Source organism: Mytilus trossulus, chromosome 4 (genome assembly GCF_036588685.1).
Source record: "Mytilus trossulus isolate FHL-02 chromosome 4, PNRI_Mtr1.1.1.hap1, whole genome shotgun sequence".
Taxonomy (NCBI): Eukaryota; Metazoa; Mollusca; class Bivalvia; order Mytilida; family Mytilidae; genus Mytilus; species Mytilus trossulus.
In genome coordinates, this window is record NC_086376.1 from 35351209 (window position 1) to 35373956 (window position 22748).

General features: G+C 31.1%; 1 protein-coding gene across 1 annotated transcript in view; it reads left to right on the plus strand.

Annotated features, from left to right (window-relative positions):
- Nucleotides 1-22378, plus strand: part of LOC134715194 (protein CEPU-1-like) — a 41637-nt gene extending 19259 nt beyond the window's left edge. Inside the window, exons 2-8 of the mRNA XM_063577216.1 lie at nt 6116-6228; nt 10741-10945; nt 11381-11530; nt 14568-14696; nt 15687-15977; nt 16811-17008; nt 20936-22378. Coding sequence (XP_063433286.1) covers nt 6116-6228; nt 10741-10945; nt 11381-11530; nt 14568-14696; nt 15687-15977; nt 16811-17008; nt 20936-21036 — 1187 coding nt within the window. The 3' untranslated portion in view covers nt 21037-22378. The remainder of the gene's footprint in view (nt 1-6115; nt 6229-10740; nt 10946-11380; nt 11531-14567; nt 14697-15686; nt 15978-16810; nt 17009-20935) is intronic.
- Nucleotides 22379-22748: the final 370 nt, after the last annotated feature.

Sequence of the window (22748 nt, forward strand, 5' to 3'; positions counted from 1 at the left end):
ATGTTAAACTAAAGTTTCAATCTTAAAATGTACGTGATTAATTGCTCAAACGTATAGTATTGGACAGACTAATTAATTATACATTAACCAATTTTGTCAATATAAAGTCATATAAGTGGGAGGTTTTGCTAGCTATAAAATCAGTTTTAACCCACCTGTTGCATCTGAAAATGTCAAGTCATGAATATGATAGTTGTTTATGTTTGTTCCGTTTGTTTTTTTAAAAGTCACGCTTACGTTTGATTTTAACAGTTTTTATGAAATTTACACATTTCCCATTCAGGCATTTCAGACCTTTACTTATCGAAAAGACACTATCGAAGTTTAAATGAATACTGCATTCGCATCAATGGTTACACACATGTCATGTTGGGCTCAAATGAAAGATAATTAATGAAATATTTCAGAAAATTAAGTTTGGAGATAATTCGTCATTTTTTGGTCACGTGGTTTATTTCCAAAAGTCACGTGACTGTTGGCCAAAAAGTGAAAAAATACGAAATCCTTGGACAAAAAGTCATGCAGAGACATATTGGTGGGCTAATAGGGTCAGGTTTTGGTGGAAACACAATGCCTCGAGTCTGTTGAAGCCATAAAAGTTATCATAGTGGAATAAATAGACGCATAATGTGCTATAGGCCTTGAAATATAGCTGTCCGTAACATTCAAAATAACTGATTTTAGACACCATTATTGTCTGATTTCAAACTTGGACCCTAATTATTGGTCTAATTCGTTTTCAATCAATCAGCAACTTAAACTTTGTTTTTACAAGTGAAAATTCATTGATTTACCAATGCTAGCTTGATCTGGGACACCCTTGACCGAGCTGGAAGGAGCCAAGGGGGTAAAAATTGGGGGGGGGGGGGGCAATTCGGCACACACATTCTTTGAAAAAAATTTCTTTGGTTTTCTTTTTGAAATTGAAAGTAAAGTTAAGTTAAGTTACATTTAATATAGGAAATAAGTTTTCCAACTCCGGCAGTGAGATTCGAACCCTCAATCTTAGCGCCTTGGGATAGATCATCGTACCCCTGCGCCACTGGCATTGTAATAAAATTATTGAAATTTAAGTACTTAAGTCGACTACTACGGAAGGAATTCAAAAAAAAAAAATAATATAAAGATTCTCACCCAGTTTGTTTTCCTTTTGGAATTATGAGTTCTGATGATAATTTTTTGTTGCCAAATGCATGATTTTTACGCAAATCTAGGAGGAATCCACTCTTTACAATGTCATTTTTTCATTGAAATATACATGTTCCTTTATTCAAACAAAAGTGTTTTCAACTTTATCATACCCCAACACTTACGAAACTATGTTTTGTTACATCTATTTCAACTTTGGAAATTTTTTTTAGAATATTTAAGTGGTTTTTGTCACTTTTCTCATAATATCTCTAAGAAATGACTTCGAATTTTTAGCGCATTTCAAGTTTGTGAGTGCGCTTCTACATTAAAAATTACATTTGCAACTAGTGTACAAGTTAGAACTATTAGTTTAATACTATTCTTCAAAAACTCACTGCACAGTTATTGAGAAAAGTCATAACTCCTCTTAAAAGAGCAGTTTTCTTAGCCCTTCTTTTTGAGAATTTTCCTCAAAATTCGACGAAAAATAAATGGTTTTTACAGAAGAATTACACATCAGTAAGAGGCGACTCATTTATTAACTAATAACGATAGAGTTTTGCTGCACATTAAATCGCATTGCTGGTTATCTGAGGATTAATTTGAGCCCTTAACCACATCTGTACGTCAGCAAATGGCTATGGAACCAGTCTAAATGCCCCAAAAAAATCTTGAAATTGGCTTCACCGGTAAGCTGTACCGGTGTGAATGGGAAGGGGTTAATCTTCGTGCTCTAAAATTTAATGTTGAATTAAATGACGTTTTCGGGATAAGATACGAAGCTTAGATTTTAGCATTTATATAAAATGGAGAGAAACAATACATTTTGTAATCAACTTATTGCTTTTCGTGTGCAAAATTTAATGCTTTCTTTTCATGAGCAAATGTAGTGCTTTCTTTTCAGGAGCATATTAAATGATATACCTGTGGGTTTTTTAAAGTGCAAATTTCAATAACGAAATAGTCATAAACGGTTTTTTTTATATTGTTACTGACATGTACGATTTGAAAAAATGATTGGCAACCATTTTTAAAACCTTGATGAATTTTGTTACAGTATGATAATTTTGTGCAGAGTATTAGTCTTTGGACCTGCATTATATTCCAGTACAATTAGTTTTTAACCGGTAGGGGACTATAAATTTGGGAATGGAAATGGGGAATGTATCAAAGAGACAACAACCCGACCATAGAAAAAACAACATGTATTGTCATGTAATACTATCAGAATGCTTCTTGTTTGTGTCTCTTTACCAACTTTCGTCATATCTTAAATTAATAATGTTTTATTTGCTGTTGAACACGATGAATGATTGTTACGTTATATTCGTAATGTACATTTCTGTTATCATTTCCCTTGTAAATATATATCTATTGTCTAGTCGTAAAGCCGCACAGAAGAAAAGTATAGAAGTAGACATTTCAACTAGTCTCTCTGCAGTTAAAAGTTGTAACTATATAACGATTGCATATCTTATTATAATTTGCTTACAAGTGTATTGCTTAACTCGCCTGGTTTTTTCACTACGGTAATTTTAATCTATTTTCAAGTTTAATCCAAAACAGTTTCCTTTGTCCTCACCATTATCTAGCACAAACCTCTAAATGATTTCGCGTCAATATTGTTATTTACTCATTTATTTTACAAGAAAAAAATAAAGTACACATTTCGTTTATGGCAATGGTTAATGTCTTTCCTTTTTGGTTCTTAACTGAATTTTATAGAAGCAAATTCTTCCATAAGAGCAAAAAAATCCTACACTACTGAAAAAGAAACACTTTATTGACCATAACAACTTAGAATTTGAGTGTTATGTTACCGGAGCTGAGATGTTCTATTTCCGGACTAGACAACAACAGCACTTGCTTTCAGGATGGGAAATATTGTCATCCTAATATAACACTAATGTAACTAAGATTGATTTCCTTCTTGTCATTTCTACTGTTTAATGGCACAAATGGAGGGAAAACGTCAATTTCAATCCAAATTTTCTAGTAGTTTTGCTGAATGTGATATGAAAACACTATACTTAAGTAAATGCAATGATTGAGTCAATCTCTAGTTTGTTTTTATTCTTTACTGTGGTCAAGTGCTCATGAATTAAACATTTACAAGAATCTTGTTAAGGCATGCAAATAGTAAGCTTAACAAAACAAAACGGAATCTGTTGTTGCTAGCAAGTGTAAATTATTTGCAGAAATAAATGCATTAGGTCTGAACTTCATTAATAAAAGTTTACAAATGATGGCGTACTTCAGGTTAAAATGTAACTGAATTGCTTGGTTCGTTATGTAATTGATTTCATATATAACTTCTTAATTACCATAGTTGGTATAAAAAATATCTGGCTGTTTTATTTAACTTTGTATGGTAATTATTGACTGACATTAATTATTGTTTCTAGCACGCAAAATTTCTGTTACAGTATAAAGTTTTAAATGAGAAAACTGACAAAGTCTTTTATTTTGGAAGTAAGACACACCCAAAATGGAATAAGAATAATAATTTAAATCGTCGAGCGACGTCCCTCATTTTTCAAACTGAAACGAAATTCACAAAATAATCACTTATGGAATGTTTTAATCTCTTCTTCTTTGAAATTATTGCCTTTCCAATAAACAAAGTTGTTTTAGTTCATGTTTCGTCATCCATGCACATGAAATTCGGAAATGAATATATAAGAATAATTTAAATTCCGTAATTATATTTGTATCAACTTTTGTACCAAAATTGAAGATAGAGCAAATTTGAATTATTGATCTTAAAGCAAGCAACAAATTTGACTACTACAATTTGAATTTTGTGATAATTTCAAATGTTGAGATGTAAAAGGGGATAATTCCTGATTAATACTGAGATGACAGAAATAATTGTGTTTATTAAATTTTATTCCGTAATTATATTTATATCAACTTTTGTACAAAATATGAAGATAGAGTTATTATTGATTCAAAACTCTTTTAGCAATGAATTTGACTGATACAGTGATAGAGAATTTTGTGAAATATCTGTATTAAACATTTATTATTTCAAATGTAATGGCAAAAAAAGGGATATAATTCCTGCTTAATTCAGAGAGGACAGCAAGATTATTGTTAAGACTACGTACATGTATTCGAATTTTGTTTGATGCAGGGATTTAAACCATTATTGCCAGCTTGTAATTGGCACCATCCCGTCAGGACAAACCTGATTATTTATTTATACGAAAACGTGGGCTAATGAATATTATCTGTTTTAGAGAGACAGTCGGTCACATTTTATTTATTTTCCTTAAGGTTTTACAACACTTAAACGCAATAAAATGGAAAATCTTTAACAGTTAGATATACAGAAATCGGTCAATGTTAGTTATACAGAAATCGGATCAGATTTAAGTGAAATTTAGGTAGAGTATCTGGCTTGAATAAACCAGAAAAACCTTGTGCAATGCCAAAAGTGAAGATTTTAAAAATGAGTTCCGTTTCATCAAATTCTAGAAACATTGGTGTTCTTGTGCTGGGTTTTTTTTTTTTTGTTATTTTATCAGGGTTTTATTTAACTCTTTGAAACATGTCCGTTTTCGTTAAAAATTTGGCGCGACACTTCAAACCTTTTTTGAAGAAAAAAAATCTGTGAAAAATATACTTCTAAGATTTTCGCCTTTTTTTTTTGTGTACAGTAACGACGTGTTGTAGGAACATCGTGTCACGACTTGTCCTGTTACTCATGTTATAACTGTCGTACTGAAACTAATCCATGTATCAGCGTCACCGGACCTGTTCGTCAATATAAACTTGTACATGAAACGGAGATTACCGAAAGACTTCGCAAACAACGACAAAATCTATTTTATTGAATTAACATCACCCGGGTTTATATTAGCCGTTTTTACGGATGATCCAGGAGAAGATCACTAAATTTAAAAATGTACATGACAACAACTTGCATAATTCATGGTAAAAAACATTTTTAGGACACACTATTTTTCAATGACTGTACTTTTTTATTACATAGACCCAGGTATAAACAGAGATTCACAGTTTATTAGTTTTCTATTGCTTGCAGTATTATTATATACATGTACATATTCAGTACTTTAATCTGTCATCATACATATTTTGGCATTGCACAAGGTTTTTCTTGATGTCCTTTTATTAAATCCATAATATGTCAAATGTGTATTGGTCGATATATAGTCTTAGAGACATGATTTTTTTAAATTAGTTATCGTTGGCTTATAACTACCTGTCAGTAACTGCAAGTGCTCTCAGATCTGTTCTTTTGTTTCTTTTTGTTTTCATTGATGTATAAACAATTTCAGTTTTTGTTTTTGTACCAACTTTTTATCGGTCTAAAGATTTAAAATAAAGAATACGGCGAGTTTAAATGTGTTTTTGTGAGCACTCACAACCTGTTTAAACAACTGCAAATTTTAGTTGAAAAGGTCTTACTTCATTTTGTAAAATATCATAATACTACTTTTAGATACAAAGAAGTGTAGTGTATGCCTGTCCTAAGTCATTACCACGTAGTTCAGTGGTTGTCAATGGTTCATTTCTGACGTGTTTGTTTTTTTGTAAATTGTTTTGTTACACAAATGAAGCCGTTAGTTTTCACAAGTCGATTGTTTCATATTTTCCATATCGGGGCCTCACCCATAGCCGACTCAACAGTATGGGTTTTTCTCGTCGTTTCAGGTCGTACAGTTTCCTACATCCAGTTCATTTGAATTCTGTTGTGTAGTTGTTTTAATGGCAATTATACCACATTTCCTTATTTTTTATATAGATTAATAAAGCATCACAATAATAGTATTCATTAATATATATATATCATTGGTGTTGCATAGTTATAATGCATGTGACCGAGTTAATTAAACAATGAACAGTAAATTATAATACTTTTTTTTAAACCAACCTTTTATTCAGGCAATAATGATAGGAAGCGCAAGCTATGGAATTGCAAAAATATAAACTCATTTTCAAACATCTTTATTTTCAGTTACAAGTACGTTTCCTCACCAATTTGACAAATATTCGACTCACAACGTTACAGTGACAGAAGGGCAACAGGCAATCCTCCCATGCCATGTTGAATCCAACAGAGAAATTATGGTAAGTTCTGTAAGATCATATAAAAGTACTAATCGTCCAACTGTTTGCCTAAAAAAAGTTTTTTTATTATTTTAATTTAGGCTTAAACATTACAACAATGTCTTGGCCAATGTTTGGTATTACATGAAAATACAACCGGAAAGTAAACAAATCATTATGTTCATATAAATAAACTCTTCATAGATACAAGGATTAAACGTTTGTATCTGCGCGAGACGTGCGTTTCGTCTAAAAGAAATCAGTGACACTCGATTCAAAAAAAGCCTGTTAGAAGGACAAAGGTGAAGAGCATTGAGGACCTAAAATTGCTAAACCAACTATAATGTTACATGTATATTTAAATTATAATAACCAAGCTATTTGAAATGATTGTAATGGCGTAATGTTATGGTTTATTAACTTCTTTTTCTAATACAATATAAAAGGATGCAATTTCCATGTCATATTAAGCCAAATCGAATAAATAAAAGTATTATAAAGAATCTATATATATTGATAATTGTTTGCCCACATGCATATGGCATATTGAATACAGATTCATGTGATCTTTCCTATATTTGACTGAATTCAATGGGGGGAATCCTTATTTTAAGTCAATACATTATTCTATGAAGGATTAGCCGTTTTTTTTATTAACTGGGAAGAAATTCACAGTGAGAATTATTGTATCAATATCTACGTTTTGAAATCTTTTGTGTTTTCTATACAGTAATCCAATCAATCACTTATTGTTTTGGAACGTTTGTTGTTACTTGTACAACGTTTTACAAAGAGGAACAGCGTTAAAGAAAGCACCGCTGTCTTTGAAGTATAACAATCTATTGGATATTTCTATTGCTATAACGTATAATACCAATCGATCCTCGTACAATTCTATAGGCATTTCCTTTCATCTAATGTCTTATGATCTCAAATTGACAGTGATTGTTAAAAGTCAAGAAGACTCTAATCACTTCTGAGAATTGGCTGTTGGTTTTAATATGAAAGATAAACAAGGCACGGTAAAGATATTACTTATCTAAATAAATTGTCTCTCGGAAAAATATCATGTCGAATTGTCTTATCGATGAAGATGAATGATAGACCCTTATCTATCCAGAGATATATAAACATAACACTAAAAGTTTGTCAAATTTCTCTAAGAGTTTAGAAAACAAGTATTTTAGAATTATTTTTCAACGACTAAGCTGATATCGCTCTTGAAGACGTCACAATGATCAAACATTGTAAGTGTTCTTTCTGTGTGTTCTGGAAGAACATCGTCTTGTCCATTAATTTCTAAAATTACTGACGATCTGCAATGTTCTTTCAACATTACACTTGAGCTAATTACGCTTCTGATGTTTGCCGCTCGGCAACACATAGTCCGTTTTCATTATTACACCAAGATTTCGTTAAATGAAGTTGGTGGGGTTCGTGTTGCATATTCTTTCGTTTTCTATGTTGTGTCATGCGTATTATTGTTTGTTTTTCATTTTTAGCCATGGCTGGTGTCAGTTTATTTTCGATTAATGTGTACGACTGTCCCTCTGGTATCTTTTGTCCCTCTTTTGGATACCCTGCATTTATCATACTTTTAAAACGCAAATGGCCAAACCGCTTAAAGAATCCCTCTGAATCTTGAAAACTATCATTCTGCATGGAAAATAATATCTTATTGAAAATTAGATACACTCATTCGGGCTAGCGCTCTTAAAGTATACCTCATACATAAAATGCTAGCTGATTTTTCAAAATAGTTTTGATTTGTTGTAAACGCATAAGCCACATTCAATTACTATTCTGCTTTTCTTTCGTCGTAGTCAGAATTCTTTACTTCTTTACTTGTTTTGGCTAATTGTCATCAAGTTATGATTATGTGACACCCATGTGACACCCATCGAGATAATCTTGGTTAACCCGTAGCATTTTTTTGTTATTCATATTTTTTGTGGGTTCTTAAATTCAAATTTGAATAAGATTATATTCAAAAGATGACTTGGATTTTCTCTTTGAATTAAACATTCAACCAGACTATTTATTGTTCGAAATTATTTGATTTATAAAGTCTCTGTAATATAACTTTAAGTTAACAACTCGGATCTAGGCAATCATTGAATTTCAGATTTCACAATTTTTTCGCCTCTTGGGTTTTACAGACATTTAAAAGAAGGTTAAATACTAATTTTTGTAGCACACCAGTGAATATAGATTTTATATGTGACATCTTCGTACATTTATGGAATCAAACCAAGCATAAAGAATGTAGAGGGAATATTGTATCTTGAAAGGCAATCCGGACTGTAAAATTAACAGAGAGCGTACATTTCATGGGCACGATACGTATAGATTATTACATGGCATTTTTCATATCAGACCCTTTATCGGCCTAAGGTCATGATATCAGCCCAAGAGCTGCAGGCTCGAGGGCTAATATCATGAACGAGGGCCGATAAAGGGTCTGATATGAAAGATGACATGTAATTATCTTTTTATCATATACTTCAGCAGAAGAAATTATCTAAATTTAATTGTGTTTGCCTTTGCACTTTCAATTAACATTTACAGACAACCAAAATAACTCTTTTTTTATTGTTTTTATTGATATTACAAGAATTTTATTTATCTTGGCATAACAATTATCATGTTCTTCAATAATATTGTCACCTTTTGTCTTTCAAAACATGTTTAACTTAATTCAATTTTGCTCCTCAACCCTTTTGTAAAAAGTCATATCACTTGCCGTTTTCAAACAAATTTCCGGAAATGCACGAAGTTGCATGTGATAAACGTCACGGAAATTAACGGAAAGGCATGTGATAACATTCCGGAAGCAGTCAATAAAGGTACCTTTATCAGCCCGCTATGGAAATTCTTATGAATCTGGTTAATAAACGTTGTAATCCTTTTATAGGTTTTTGATATTTTCAAATGCTATTGAACTGTAAATATATCGTAGTAAGGAATATGGAACTATACACAAAAAAGGATATAATGTGTTCATACATAGCAACACTGTTGCTCATTTTATTCAGGTGACAAAAAAGAAAAAAACTTAAAATACATTTATAAGATGCTTTTAACTTAATGAACTTTTATATTATTTATTTATGTATTTCTCTGTCTTTTGTGTTCTTGCATTTTTTGTACTATATTCCCGTCCTGTAATGTTGTCATTTGAGCGGTATGTTTAACACTGCTATAAAGCTCGGGGGTTTGGCTAGCCACAAAATCAGGTTCAACCCACCATTTTTTTCTTAAAATGTCCTGTACAACGTTAGGAATATGGCAGTTTTTATTTAATAGTTCGTTTCTATCTATGTTACATAGTTGTTCGTTTGTTTTTTTTTTGCACTTCAGTGTTCTGTTGTTTTCCTCTTATAGTTGATGTTTTTCCCTCGGTTTTTGATGGTAACCTGGATTTGTTTTCTTTCAATTGATTTATGATTTTTGAACAATCATGGTATACTAGTGTTGCCTTTATTTAAAAAAGGATTTTTTTTTAAAAATGTGACAGAAGTTTATGTTTATCTAGATTTGTAGGAAACAAAAAAGATACCAGGCAATTTTTTAATGAAAGTATATTGCGTTAGAAATAAATCTAGACCAATACAACTTATAAACAAAAATGTTCAAATATTTTTCTGCAGCTGCAACATTCCCATTCTTTCTTTTTTTTTAATATGGATATCACCAGAAAACCTTTTTTCTTTAAAACCCGGACCCAAGCAACACATAAACCTGCATTTTGGGAATAAAAATAAAACGATACAGCACGTACTCAGAAAGTATCTTTCATGACAGTAAATGTTTCTATGTCAATATTATGTTCACCGTTGTTTATTACGATACAAAATATAACATGAAGACGATGAAGATTTTCAGTGTAACTATTCTTACGTGTGACTGAATTCAAAGAGACAGGAAAGATACCATAAGAAGATTCAAATTCATAAGTCGAAATAAACTGACAATGCCATGGCAAAACCTAAGATACGACTAAAGGACAAACGACAGTTCACAGAACTCAACATCGAAAACTGAAGCCTTCAGTAAACGAACCCAACCAAAAACCTGATTGAAAATATAAACGAAACCTCAATTACTATTCCAGAAGCCCATTTTGACAATTAATGTTTCTTCAGTGTTGCTTGAGGCCAAACTTAACTGAAACCGTAAATCGTTACAAACAAATGCATGAAATAATCCGTTAATTTAGTTTTTTAAGGTAACGCGAACCTTTTGTAAAAAAATTGTAAGTATCGCAAAGGGGTTGGTAATGATACTAGGTTTCCGTGTACTACAAAAAAGAGAGAAAAATAACAACAAAAATTTATCATCACGTATTAGCAAAAAGTTGTTTTCTTAAATTCTTTAACTTTTCAATTAGAAAATAACAAACTATTGAAGTCAATTTGAGTGCTATTTTCAGCAAGAATATATACAGGTATCTCGATGATTAGATTCACCAACCACAGCAGGAATGAAATTCATTTTGTCATACTTAATTCATATAATCTCTTATGTCTGTAGATTATATGGATGAATCCCAAAAAGATTATGATATCTGAACGAGAAAGTCGATATATCGACGACCCTCGTATTAGTGTAGAGCGACCATTTGTTGGAGACTATAATTTACACATAAGGAACGTACGATACGACGATAGAGGGGAGTACACCTGTAATAGTAATAAACAACCAGTAGAATCCAGACGGATCAGACTTATTGTGAAAGGTATTGCATAGTTAATGTCAAAATATTCTAAAAAAAAAGAAATTTAAGATGCGAAAGGGATCTTCAAACTCATCAGTCGAAAATAAACTATCAACACCATTCATAAAACGAAAAAAGATGAAAACACAGTTAGTATACAAAACACAACATAGAAAACTAAAGACTAAACAACACGATCCAAAGTAAAAACAGTAGCTGATCTCATATATTCCGGATGGGTAAGTAGTTCCTCTTAGTCTTTAATTAGTACCAATAAAGACAACTATATAGGAATACATTGCAGTTTTAAGTATATGTACATTTTAAATTTTAACGCAATTTTCTACGTTGACCTAGAATTGGAAAATATTTGAAAGACTCGGTAGTAAAGTTAAAATTGATTCCATTGAGTCAAAGGATATAAGTTTATTTATCTATTATTCGTTGAAATTTCAGTGCCTTCTAAGTTTGTAAGAGATGAACAGCGTGATGAAGTAATAACCAGAGAAGGAGCAACCGTCACACTTACATGTAATGCCACCGGTATACCCACACCTAATATCACATGGTTTAGACGTGAATCTAATGAAGAGGAACATCCTGAACGTAAGCTTAATTCTTTGAAAATCATGATTTAAATGTGCAATGAAAACTTAATTGTAAAATTTAATTTTTCGTTTTTTGGTCCTTTTTTAGTAGTTACATATTAAACATCCCATGAAAAAATGTAAAAATAAATCAATGCATGATAGATGAATAAAGGCAACGGTTACTGTAGTTTTCAAATATCATAAATCATTCAAAAACATATCAAGATAACAAACAAAACCTTTTGAACAACATAGCCTCAGAAATGGGAGTTTGATTCGACATGGTTAGTGTCTCGTCATCTACTTTGTGTGAATTCCCGAGTTGAAAATTGCACTCGGTAAAAATATCAAAATTAAAAATTCTTCGCAATAAGTACAATAACAGATTAGATAACTTTCTGAATGTTATGGTTTGAAATAAGACTGCGAGAACATAGCGCTAGTGAGTTGAGACATATACAGCATCAGTCAACCATTTCGAAAAAAATCACCGTAATAATTAAATAGTGTCGGTTGATTCTATATGTTCTTCAAACCTTTGAATAGACTTATTAAGAAGGGATATAGTTACGATACTGTTGTCAAGTCATTAAAGATTGCATATTTTGGCGTTAATATTGAGTCACTGATAGGGTCTTTTCATCGGAACTGAATACATTTATTCAAAAAACAGTTGTTGGCATGATACGGGTTATGTTCTTCTCATATATGTTGTGATGGTGTGATACTAAACCGCTAACGGGAAGAATTGTGCCTGATGTTCATAAGTGAAATCATAATCTTTCAGTCAGTTTAATTGAAATCTGGAGCTGGCATGTCAGTTAACTGCTAGTAGTCTGTTGTTATCTATGTACTATTGTCATTTTGTTTATTTTCTTTGGTTACATCTTCTGACATCAGACTCGGACTTCTCTTGAACTGAATTTTAATGTGCGTATGGTTATGCGTTAACTTTTCTACATTGGCTAGAGGTTTAGGGGGAGGGGAGAGATCTCACAAACATGTTTAATCCAGCCGCATTTTTGCGCCTGTCCTAAGACAGGAGCCTCTGGCCTTTGTTAGTCTTGTATTATTTTAATTTTAGTTTCTTGTGTACAATTTGGAAATTAGTATGGCGTTCATTATCACTGAACTAGTATATATTTGTTTAGGGGCCAGCTGAAGGACGCCTCCGGTTGCGGGAATTTCTCGCTACATTGAAGACCTGCTGGTGACCTTCTGCTGTTGTGGGTTTTTTTTTTGGTCGGTTTGTTGTCTCTTTGCAACATTCCTCATTTCCATTCTCAATTTTATTCACCACATCTTTGTTAAAGAAGATTTTTGGCAAGAAGCATAACACTGCTGATGAAGTTCGTTTTACATGACCATACACGAGAGTAATGTATTAATTGAGACATGTAAATGCCTTACGATGAAACTGAGGGTATTCTACGGTTATTTTTCAATAAGACTTCTTAAAGACTAAATAGAAAAAAGAAGTATCATGTATATTTGGTAGATTTCACATTCAGATTTATTGATGATGTCTTGTTACTCAAAAACTAACATTTGAGTGAGTGTTTGTATCTCAGATATCAGATACGCGGCATTATATGTTTAGATTCAAGAATAAGTGTCTAATCTGTAAAAAGTAAAATCATAAAAATACTGACCTCCGAAGAAAATTCAAAATGGAAAGTCCTTATTATCCAATAGCAAAATCAAAAGAGAATGGATAACAACTGTCATATTCCTAACTTGGTACAGGCATTTTCTAATGTAGAAAATGGTTGATATAACCTGGTTTTATAGTTTGTTAAACCTCTCACGTTGATGAAAGTCGCATCATATTTTTCTATATTGACGACGATGTGTGAACAACCAAACAGACATAATAGGTAAAAATGTAAAATAGGGGAACAGCAGTCAACATTGTGTTATAATCTTAATCACTATTAAACAAACAAATATGTAATAAAAGAAGCACAAAAAGGCATATAGACAAAGCACAAAGCAAAATTGAAAGACAAGAATACAAAAATTTCCAATAACACACTAACATATTGACGGGATGTTTAAGTATAGAGCCACGTCATATGCATCAAAGAATAACACAAAAAGCTTTTAGACAAAGCACATTACCGGTAATGAAAGACAACAATACAAAACATATCATAGAACAATAACACAATGACGGGATGTATAAGTGCAGATCAATGTAAAAAACAACATTCTGTTTACATAAAGTCATAGTCGGTTGACCCATTTTACGGTCAGATAGTAATCAGATAGAGAACTCACATGCGAAGAAGGATGTGCTTACCCTTCCGGAGCACCTCCGTTTTTGGTGTGGTTCGTGTTGCTTGGTCTTAAGTTTTCGATGTTGTGTTTTATGTACTATTATTTGTCTATTTGTCTTTTTTCATTTTTAGCCATGGGGTTGTCAGTTTATTTTCGATCAATGAGTTTGATTGTCCTTCTGGTATCTTTTGGCCCTCTTCCACACATAATTTTTATTTAAATCAGATAGAGAATTAGTTGTGACATTCAATATCACAATAGATATATCTTTTAACTGATTTTTTTCTTTCGTCAGCCCTTTTAAAACTCCCTTTTAGCCGAAAGATTCAACTTTGTGTGTGTGCTTGAAATCATTTAGAAACCATCCATTCCTATTATTTCTATCCCAGCAGCTGTAAGACATGAAAACAAGATAGTCAAGAAAAAAGCACAAGGTGGGGTCTTAATAAATACGACCGTGATGAAAGATGAATATTTAAAGTCAACCTTATGTAAGAATAGATAAAATGTTTTAAAACATCTGTCAAATTCAAGTTGATTTTGCATCGTGTCTTTTAGAAGTTCCTGATAATGCATAAATACTTCTTTGACATATATGTTCTATAATATGATAACTAATGACAATTGTTATCAATTAATCATATATCTATTGACTGACATAAAAACTGCTGTCAGTTTGTTAACCTTAACAATACTTTTTGATAGAGACATACAATTATTGCGTCACAAAATTCAATTAACTTAATTATTATTTGTTTAACTTGTCCTTGCAGAGGTCGGTACGGTGGGAGAAGTATTAATAATTTATAATATAAGTCGACATTGTGGTGGAATGTATGAGTGCATGGCATTTAATGGAGTATACCCAGCCATTTCTAAAACCATTAAAGTCGAAGTACAATGTGAGTAGTTTTCAATACAATATTATATGGTTTATTTAAGAATACTCCGTCAAATTCACATGTGAAACAAGAGGTAAATGCATACAAAATGCAATCATTTACAGAAAGAATAGACATATGTAGTTATCAAAGGTACCAGGATTATAATTTTGTACGCCAGACGCGCGTTTCGTCTACATAAGACTCACCAGTGACGCTCATATCGAAATATTTTTAAAGCCAAACGAGTACAAAGTTGAAGAGCATTGAGAATCTAACATTCCAAAAAGATATACCAAATATGGCTAAGGTTATCTATACCTGGGATAAGGAAATACTTAGTTTTTCGTAAAATTAAAGTTTTGTAAACAAAAAAAATTGCATATTTTTTTTAAATATTTATAAAATACAGAAATTACCGATTATTTAACCAAAAAAAAATGTGTTTATCTTTTATAACAAAAACGTTATGTCTTTCTTTCGAAAAAGAAATTACGGCCACAAATCTGAATTTTGAGCAAATATACAAAATTTCGACCTCATTTTACTCAAAAAGTAGCACATGAAGGTATATTTTTTTTACATATTTGATTTAATCAGGTAAAAAATAGCCTATATGCAAATTTTCATGAACTTGTAAATACAGGATCAAAACTGTATCGTATGCCCTTAAATAAACAACAATCAATCAGTGTCAACGGATGAATCCACGCGTGCGGATTATTACGCATCTTTATAACGAAAGGAAATGTATACCTTCTACAATAACTTTATGGACGATAAGTTTAACGGGATCGTATCTAAATTTAATGGTTCGAGAAACAACATAAACATAAAAATAAGGATGTGCAATATCATAATATGACAGCATGTTAAAAATTATAATATTGTAAGATACGGTACAATCAAAATTAAAGACTTATATTTTACTTACTAATGTCATATTCATTTTTGTGTAACAATTTTGTGCAAAGACCTTCTAACCATATGTGTCGTTTTTTCTTATTACAGTTAAACCAGAAATAACTATAAGAAATAAACGTTTAGGACAGTGTGAGAGCAAAGAAACAATGTTAGAGTGTATCGTTACAGCGTCTCCACAAGGAGACAATTATTGGAAAAGGGGCCAAAATGAAATCTCTAAAAATGAATATGGTTATAGAGTGGAAGTTTATCGTGAAAATGAATATACCGTATCAATTTCTTTAAGAATTTTGAATGTTAAAAATGATGACTTTGGTTTATATACTTGTGAAGCCAAAAATGCTTTAGGGATGTCACGTGATACTATGGAATTATATGGTAAGTGCTTGTTTGACTAACTATTAAGTGTTTGTCTTATCTTACTACCTAATAAAATTAACGGTACCAATTTTCTTGCATCAGATACGCATTTCGACAATATATGTCTCTTCAACTGACAACGTCATGGCCAAAAAAGAAAAAAGACAAACAGACAAATAATAGTACAAACGACACAACATAGAAAACTAAAGACTAAGCAACACGAACCCTACTTAACCCACACGTTTATTTGAATTTAAAGATTATTGAGACTTATGCTAATACCTGAGATAAATTGCAATTGTCCAGAGATTTTACTAGTGCATACAAATGGTATGTTTATTTAAGAATTAATCGATGCAAGCTATAATTTATTGTAGTTTTAACATGGGTAGACGTTATATTCGTGATTATGTTTGCCTGAGCGATAGTGAGGGCTAAAATAACACGAATTTAATGTAAACTTCGAAGTGACTACGCCTTACAGTCATAATGAACGAATTAGTAACAACATGTGCACCATTTAAGAGTTTGGAAGTGTTTTAAGTTAATGAAATATATTAAACGCATGCCAATTTGATAAAATTCATTTTTCTGCAGTAGTCAATATACGCATGTGCAAACAAATTTTAATGGATTAATAGCATGGGTTTAGACACAAAGCAAAAGAAGCGTGCCATATTAGAATTTGGTACATAAAGGTCAGTTTGGCAAACTCGAGAGACTCGATAATTTATAAAATTTTCACTTCTTCAAGGTTGTTTTTGTCCTTATTTTCCAATGTTTTAATAGAAATTGCGGTTGGAAATTGCAGTCATATAAATTGAATTATTTTTATTTCTTGATTACAGAATATGTAGAACCAACAAAACCGCCAACAACGACAACTGCTGTCACTACAAAACACAAAAAGTATAATCCCAGACCAGATAAAAATAGACATTATAACAAACAAAATAATTTAGACACAGAAGAAGACAGTTTGGAGTATGTAGATGATGTTGATTACCGGAAAGCGTTGTCTCAAAATCCACGAACACAAGTCTCAGGTATAAATATAAAGCTATGATGAATAAAGGGAGACCATTACATATTTAGAATGAGACTGATTTGTTAATCAATCTTTTTTAACCGATGATCTTGTCAATAATAAGTGAAAAGGAAGGAAATGATTGTACACAAAAGTGTAAAATATATTTCGGCAATGGAACAGGTCAAAATAAAATTTCGCTCGCAAAAAATAATTCATTCTGCCCGAAAAATAAATCAAAAAGTTGTCCCAAATAGATTCTTTATTATGTACATTCATGCCTATCTTTTATGGATTTTCTCTCGTGAAAACGGGCATAGCTTGAAAGGAAACACAAATTTTGACAAAATTGAATTTAAAGCTAAATCAACAAATGAATATGTTTTTAATTACAGAAAACTTATCTCAACTAAACTTCGAACGTGTTGACCTGAACCTAGAATTCAAAGGTCGGGGCCAAATTGATTTGCATGAACACCATGAAGTCATCTTTTAAATCAAATCAGAAACTAAGCCAAAAATGTGGAACAAATATTAGTATTGCATCAATTGCATCAGTGATCTTAGTGCTGTTCTTTTAATTTTCAAATATTGATTTATTATTTCATTTCACTTTATTTGAAAACCCAAATAACTCTTCCTCACTCTGAAAAGCTATTCAAATCCTCTCGGTGTTATTGAAGATAAAATCAATTATATAGTTACAATCAGAATGATATGCCCATGCCATATCAGATTTGTATGCAACAAAGACAAACCTAACGCGCGAATCGGCAAAGTTTATTGTAGCAGTTCTTGACCTTTAGCTTGCAGTTATATCGCTCATACTAATAAGACAAACTTCTACCAAATTAGCATTCGGAAGCTTTATTGATAATGTCTACTGAGACAATAGTATAAGTAGGATCATTTGTCAAAGAAGTCAAATTATCACATTTTCTGTAATATTATGATATGGTTTTGAGACTCGAACTTTACATTATTGAATGATAGGTAAAAAGTAAAATCACAACAATACTAAACTCAGAGAGAAATCTGATCGGAAAGTCCATAATCACATGGCGAAATCAAATGACAAAATACATCAAAAACGAATGGACAAGAATTGTCATATTCGTGACTTGGTACAGGCATTTTCAAATGTAGAAAATGGTGGATTAAACCTGGTTTTAAAGCGCTAAACCTCTCACTTTGATGACAGTCTCATCAAAATTCCGTTATATTTACAATGATGCTTGAAGTAAACAGACATAATTAATATAATTGTCAATATATGGGTACATCAGTCATCATCGTGTAACAATTTTAAAAGGAACAATTTAACAGAACACAAAAAAAAACATCTACTAACACAATCATTGATTCGCGTATCTGACGTCAGAAAATTTTATACGTCACACACATTTGTCGTTCAATATATATACAAACAATTCAAAAATTTCACATGGACAATCTTAGCATATAGGGTTAAATATCAAAGTATGTAAGAATAAATTTCAGAAATAGACCGAGATTTAAAATAGTCAAAAAGTTAAATAGAATTTATAAGAATCCACAACTAGTTCATTTGACTACGCGATTGAATAATTTTGACGTTAGTGGTTCAACGTATTTTCTAATTCATAATAGAAATATATCATAATGACATATAAACTACACCACTTTCCGCCGCAAAGTTGCACATTCGCAACAATGTAAGTTTCTCAGAATAATATACTTTACTCTTTTTATTTAATGTTGCCTTTAAAAAATTAATGAATGATTATCTTTTTTTTTTAAATAAAAATATGTTTAGATTACAACAACATGTATAAGAGATAAGAATATCAATTATTCAATTTAAAGATAAAAATGAAAATGTTTGATTGATTAATGAGTTTCAATATCGGATATAAAGTGTTGAATAATTTCCAACGAAGAAAAGCACTAGAAAAAGCCATTCAGTTGATTGCAAATTTGAGATCTTAACTTCAGCTTAGGATGTTATCAAACTATCAAACACTCAAACACAACCAAAAACGTAACGCTACAAAAAAATCATAGTTTCAAATCATTTAGATAATAACATTTACAATAACACAAAATCTACTGATATTTCCTATTTATTGTATCTATGGGTTGTTATGAGGAGGTAAAAAGCTTGGGCTAGCAATAAGACTTAATTTCAGCAAACACAGACCCATATCAACGCTGATTTCCATGTCTTAAACAATACTTCATTACGATTTCATATTCAGGTTTCATTATTGAATTTTATGATTTGGAATTTGCATGTCCACTCGAATATTAGAATATGTTTAAAAATTGTCAAGTAAAATTTATTACTACGCCTCGTCTTTCATCTTATATGTAAAAACAAACGAAACTAGAAATTCGAATTTTTACAGAAAATTGAAAGTACAGATTCAAATAAAAAAGTATAAACACGAAGTCACAATCAAAAACCTTTGATTGAAGAGCAACAATCACCATCATAATGAAAATACATAACGACGAAAATAGTAACCAAATCACTGCACATAAAACTAAAGATTAAGCAAAACGAAAACTACCTACTTACTCTGTATGTGTTCCACAAGTGACAATTATAATGACAATTGCATTCGATAAAGTTACCAACGTGGGAAAGAGATTTAAGGTATGGCAAATACAAATGATTGATATAAATGATACATGTAACTTTTTTCGCAAACACATGGTGACGTTCATTAAATTTCTTGGCAAGGAAACGTCCATTGTCAATAGCAATCATGTTTCAAGGAAAACATAAGAGGGATCCCTAGCTTATAAATATTGATCATCTATGAAATATCCACTCAAAATCCAGGTTTTGTTTGAGTGTTGTTATATAAATTGGAAAGTTCACAAATAAATAATTGAATTCATCTCATTGTGAAGTTTTCAGCATAAACTCATTATCATAAACCAGATGTATGTAGAGAGTCAAGATCGGCTGAGGTTATTTTTGTAAATCGATACTTGTTAGAGTGATACAAAATGAATGTTTTAATGCCAACGTATAGCCAATTTTAGAATTTTAATCCATCTTAACGATAATTAAAATTAGCAATGCTCATTTAAGAGAAAGATTTCGTAAGGCAATTTTACTTATTTATTACATAAAAAAGTGTGATAAAAGATCTAAACAGCTCAATATTTAAATGTAATATATATTAATAAAAGCAAATGCAGTTCAAAAATAATAAATTTTCTTGCACAATAAATTCATTCATCCACAAAATATATTATTTTATATGCGAACCTTTATATTTTGATTATCTCGAACGCGATTCAAATCTTTGTCGATCCGATAACGGTCACGGTTCATAATTTTGACCAGGTTGTATAAAGTCCAATACCGGTTTATAGTCTGGTAGTATCACGAGAATTGGGTCCAATTTTATTAATCTTTATGTTCAACAGTAAGATACGGTGAAACATCTTAAATCTAGCAAAATCTCAGATGTTGAGATTATTATCTTCGTTCAGACTCCACTACGGAATATTTATCAAATAGTTATTTTCAAATGTTTGTGTTTAGTTCACAAATTATGAATCAAAATTGGTAAATGTATAACCATTTGACAAGAACACATTTTGGTGTTTATGTATTATTGAAGCTAGATATAGATATCATTTTGTTTTGAAAATCGCGTGCATTTTCTGTATTGACTGCCCAAACTTTTGCTCTTCACTTATTTTATAAAAGTTGTGATAGAAATAGTTTCCCGTCCATGAAATAATTTGATATGTATGGTAAAGGCAACAGAAGTATACCGCTGTTCGAAATTCATAAATCGATTGAGAGAAAAAAAAATCCGGGTTACAAACTAAAACAGAGGGAAACACATCAAATGTACGACACAGCAGAAAATATGGCTTTTGTACATTGATGTTTTTTCCTTCTACAATTTAAACTATGACAGAATGCCTTTTTATTTTGCAGGTCAGATTGGAACTGGTGAATATGGTAATTCCGTAGATAAAGTTCGGCATCACATTGGTATTTTGACTTTGACTTTAATTTTATTGAAGTTAGTAAATTGACATGACGAACGTTGTTTATAAGAAATAACGAGAAAGTATTATAGAAACCTGACATGATTTTTTTATCAAATATTTGTTCGTCAAATATAACGATTTATAACTGGCTCGATAATTATAAAAAGAAAATCTTTTGAAATTTGTAGACAATCAGATAAAAAGAAACATGGAGAAACATAAGAGAAACAAATAGTTTGTGATACAAAGAATTGTCAGACTGTAGAACTTTATGGAAAAATAAGTTGTATACATGCTTAAGTTTATCAAGATCTATGATAGAACCTAAAGCTCTTTATGATATTTCTTTAGGTTGAAATGTTTAAGGTCCATCATGATCGAATCATTAGATTCTGATTATTATTTGTGAAGAAATATGTGCCAAATGCTACAATATAACAGTAGGATCATTGGTGTTTAATTTTGTGTTTATCATTTTACTAGGCATATACTGCTAACACATACACGATTTCTAAACTAAGTTAACAATAATTTGATTTTGTCAAAACAATTTCAAATTATATAAAGGCAATATTAATATTTATAAGTTTCATACAAGAGAGAACTTGATGTCGCTTGATATCAACTAGGGTTAATTGATTTCAACGTATATTTGACCATGCCTTGGCTAGTTAACGATCACGCTATATCAAATTCGTACCAGTTGATAAATCATGAGACTCGTTTGCACATCGTTTCATAGTGATTGATGAGCCAATTAAATTAACGCATTATCATATCACTTTTTCGAATCACACTCCGTGCAGTGCGATACAAGAAATATCTTCGTCGCCGAAATATACAGGTAAAAGGGCACAACTATTAGAGAAGAATTAATTCACTCCATTATTTCAAATATGCTATTTGATAATCGCCGAAGTCATTAAAACAATGTTTTGCTGTTAATTTTATATTTATTCCAGACCGTAAAGAATGTAGCTGTCTGTATATAGTTCTGATTTAAGAATTTTATTTCATTGTCTTTTTTCTAATTGCCTTTATGTTTAAGTGATAGTTTTTGAATGGTGCAAGTTATGTCAAGGACAAATTTTCTCTTGTTAGATTTTATATTTTGTATTGTTGATTTTATTTTGAAATAAATTGATGTAATGTATATATGAAATGTATATTTGATAAGTATGTTCGAAGATATGCAAGGTATGTGTCTGACAGTTTGTATTATTCCGATGACGGTGATATAAAATGTATCTAATATAGTATTCAGTTGTAATCGTGGTAAACTGTCTGCAACAGACATTCATCTATAGTGGTTTGTATTATATGTAAAAAGACGTTGTTTTTGTTTTTGTGTTTTTTTCCGTAATAAATCATTCGTATAAAATTGTTATTTCTTGTGCATCTTTTACCATTCTTTTCTCTCAGAACACAGCCAATGTTAACCTCCCTATTACATTTTTATGATGACTGAACTTACGGGTAGAGACATTATAACATGTCTGAAAATTTACATAAAAGCATCTTGATTCGCTCAATTCCGTTCATTATCTGTCTACTAGAAATCAGTCGTATTAGAAAAAACGGATATATACTCAGAACGATAGGATAAACTGTTCATAGGAATATCTTGCTAAAAAGTTCACTAATTAAATAACGTGTAAGAATCCTATCATGTTGCTTATTCTTTAAAATAAACTATACATTTTTTTTCATTTTTTTAATAAACATTAGTCTCCGACAAAGGTCTCTAACATTAGTCT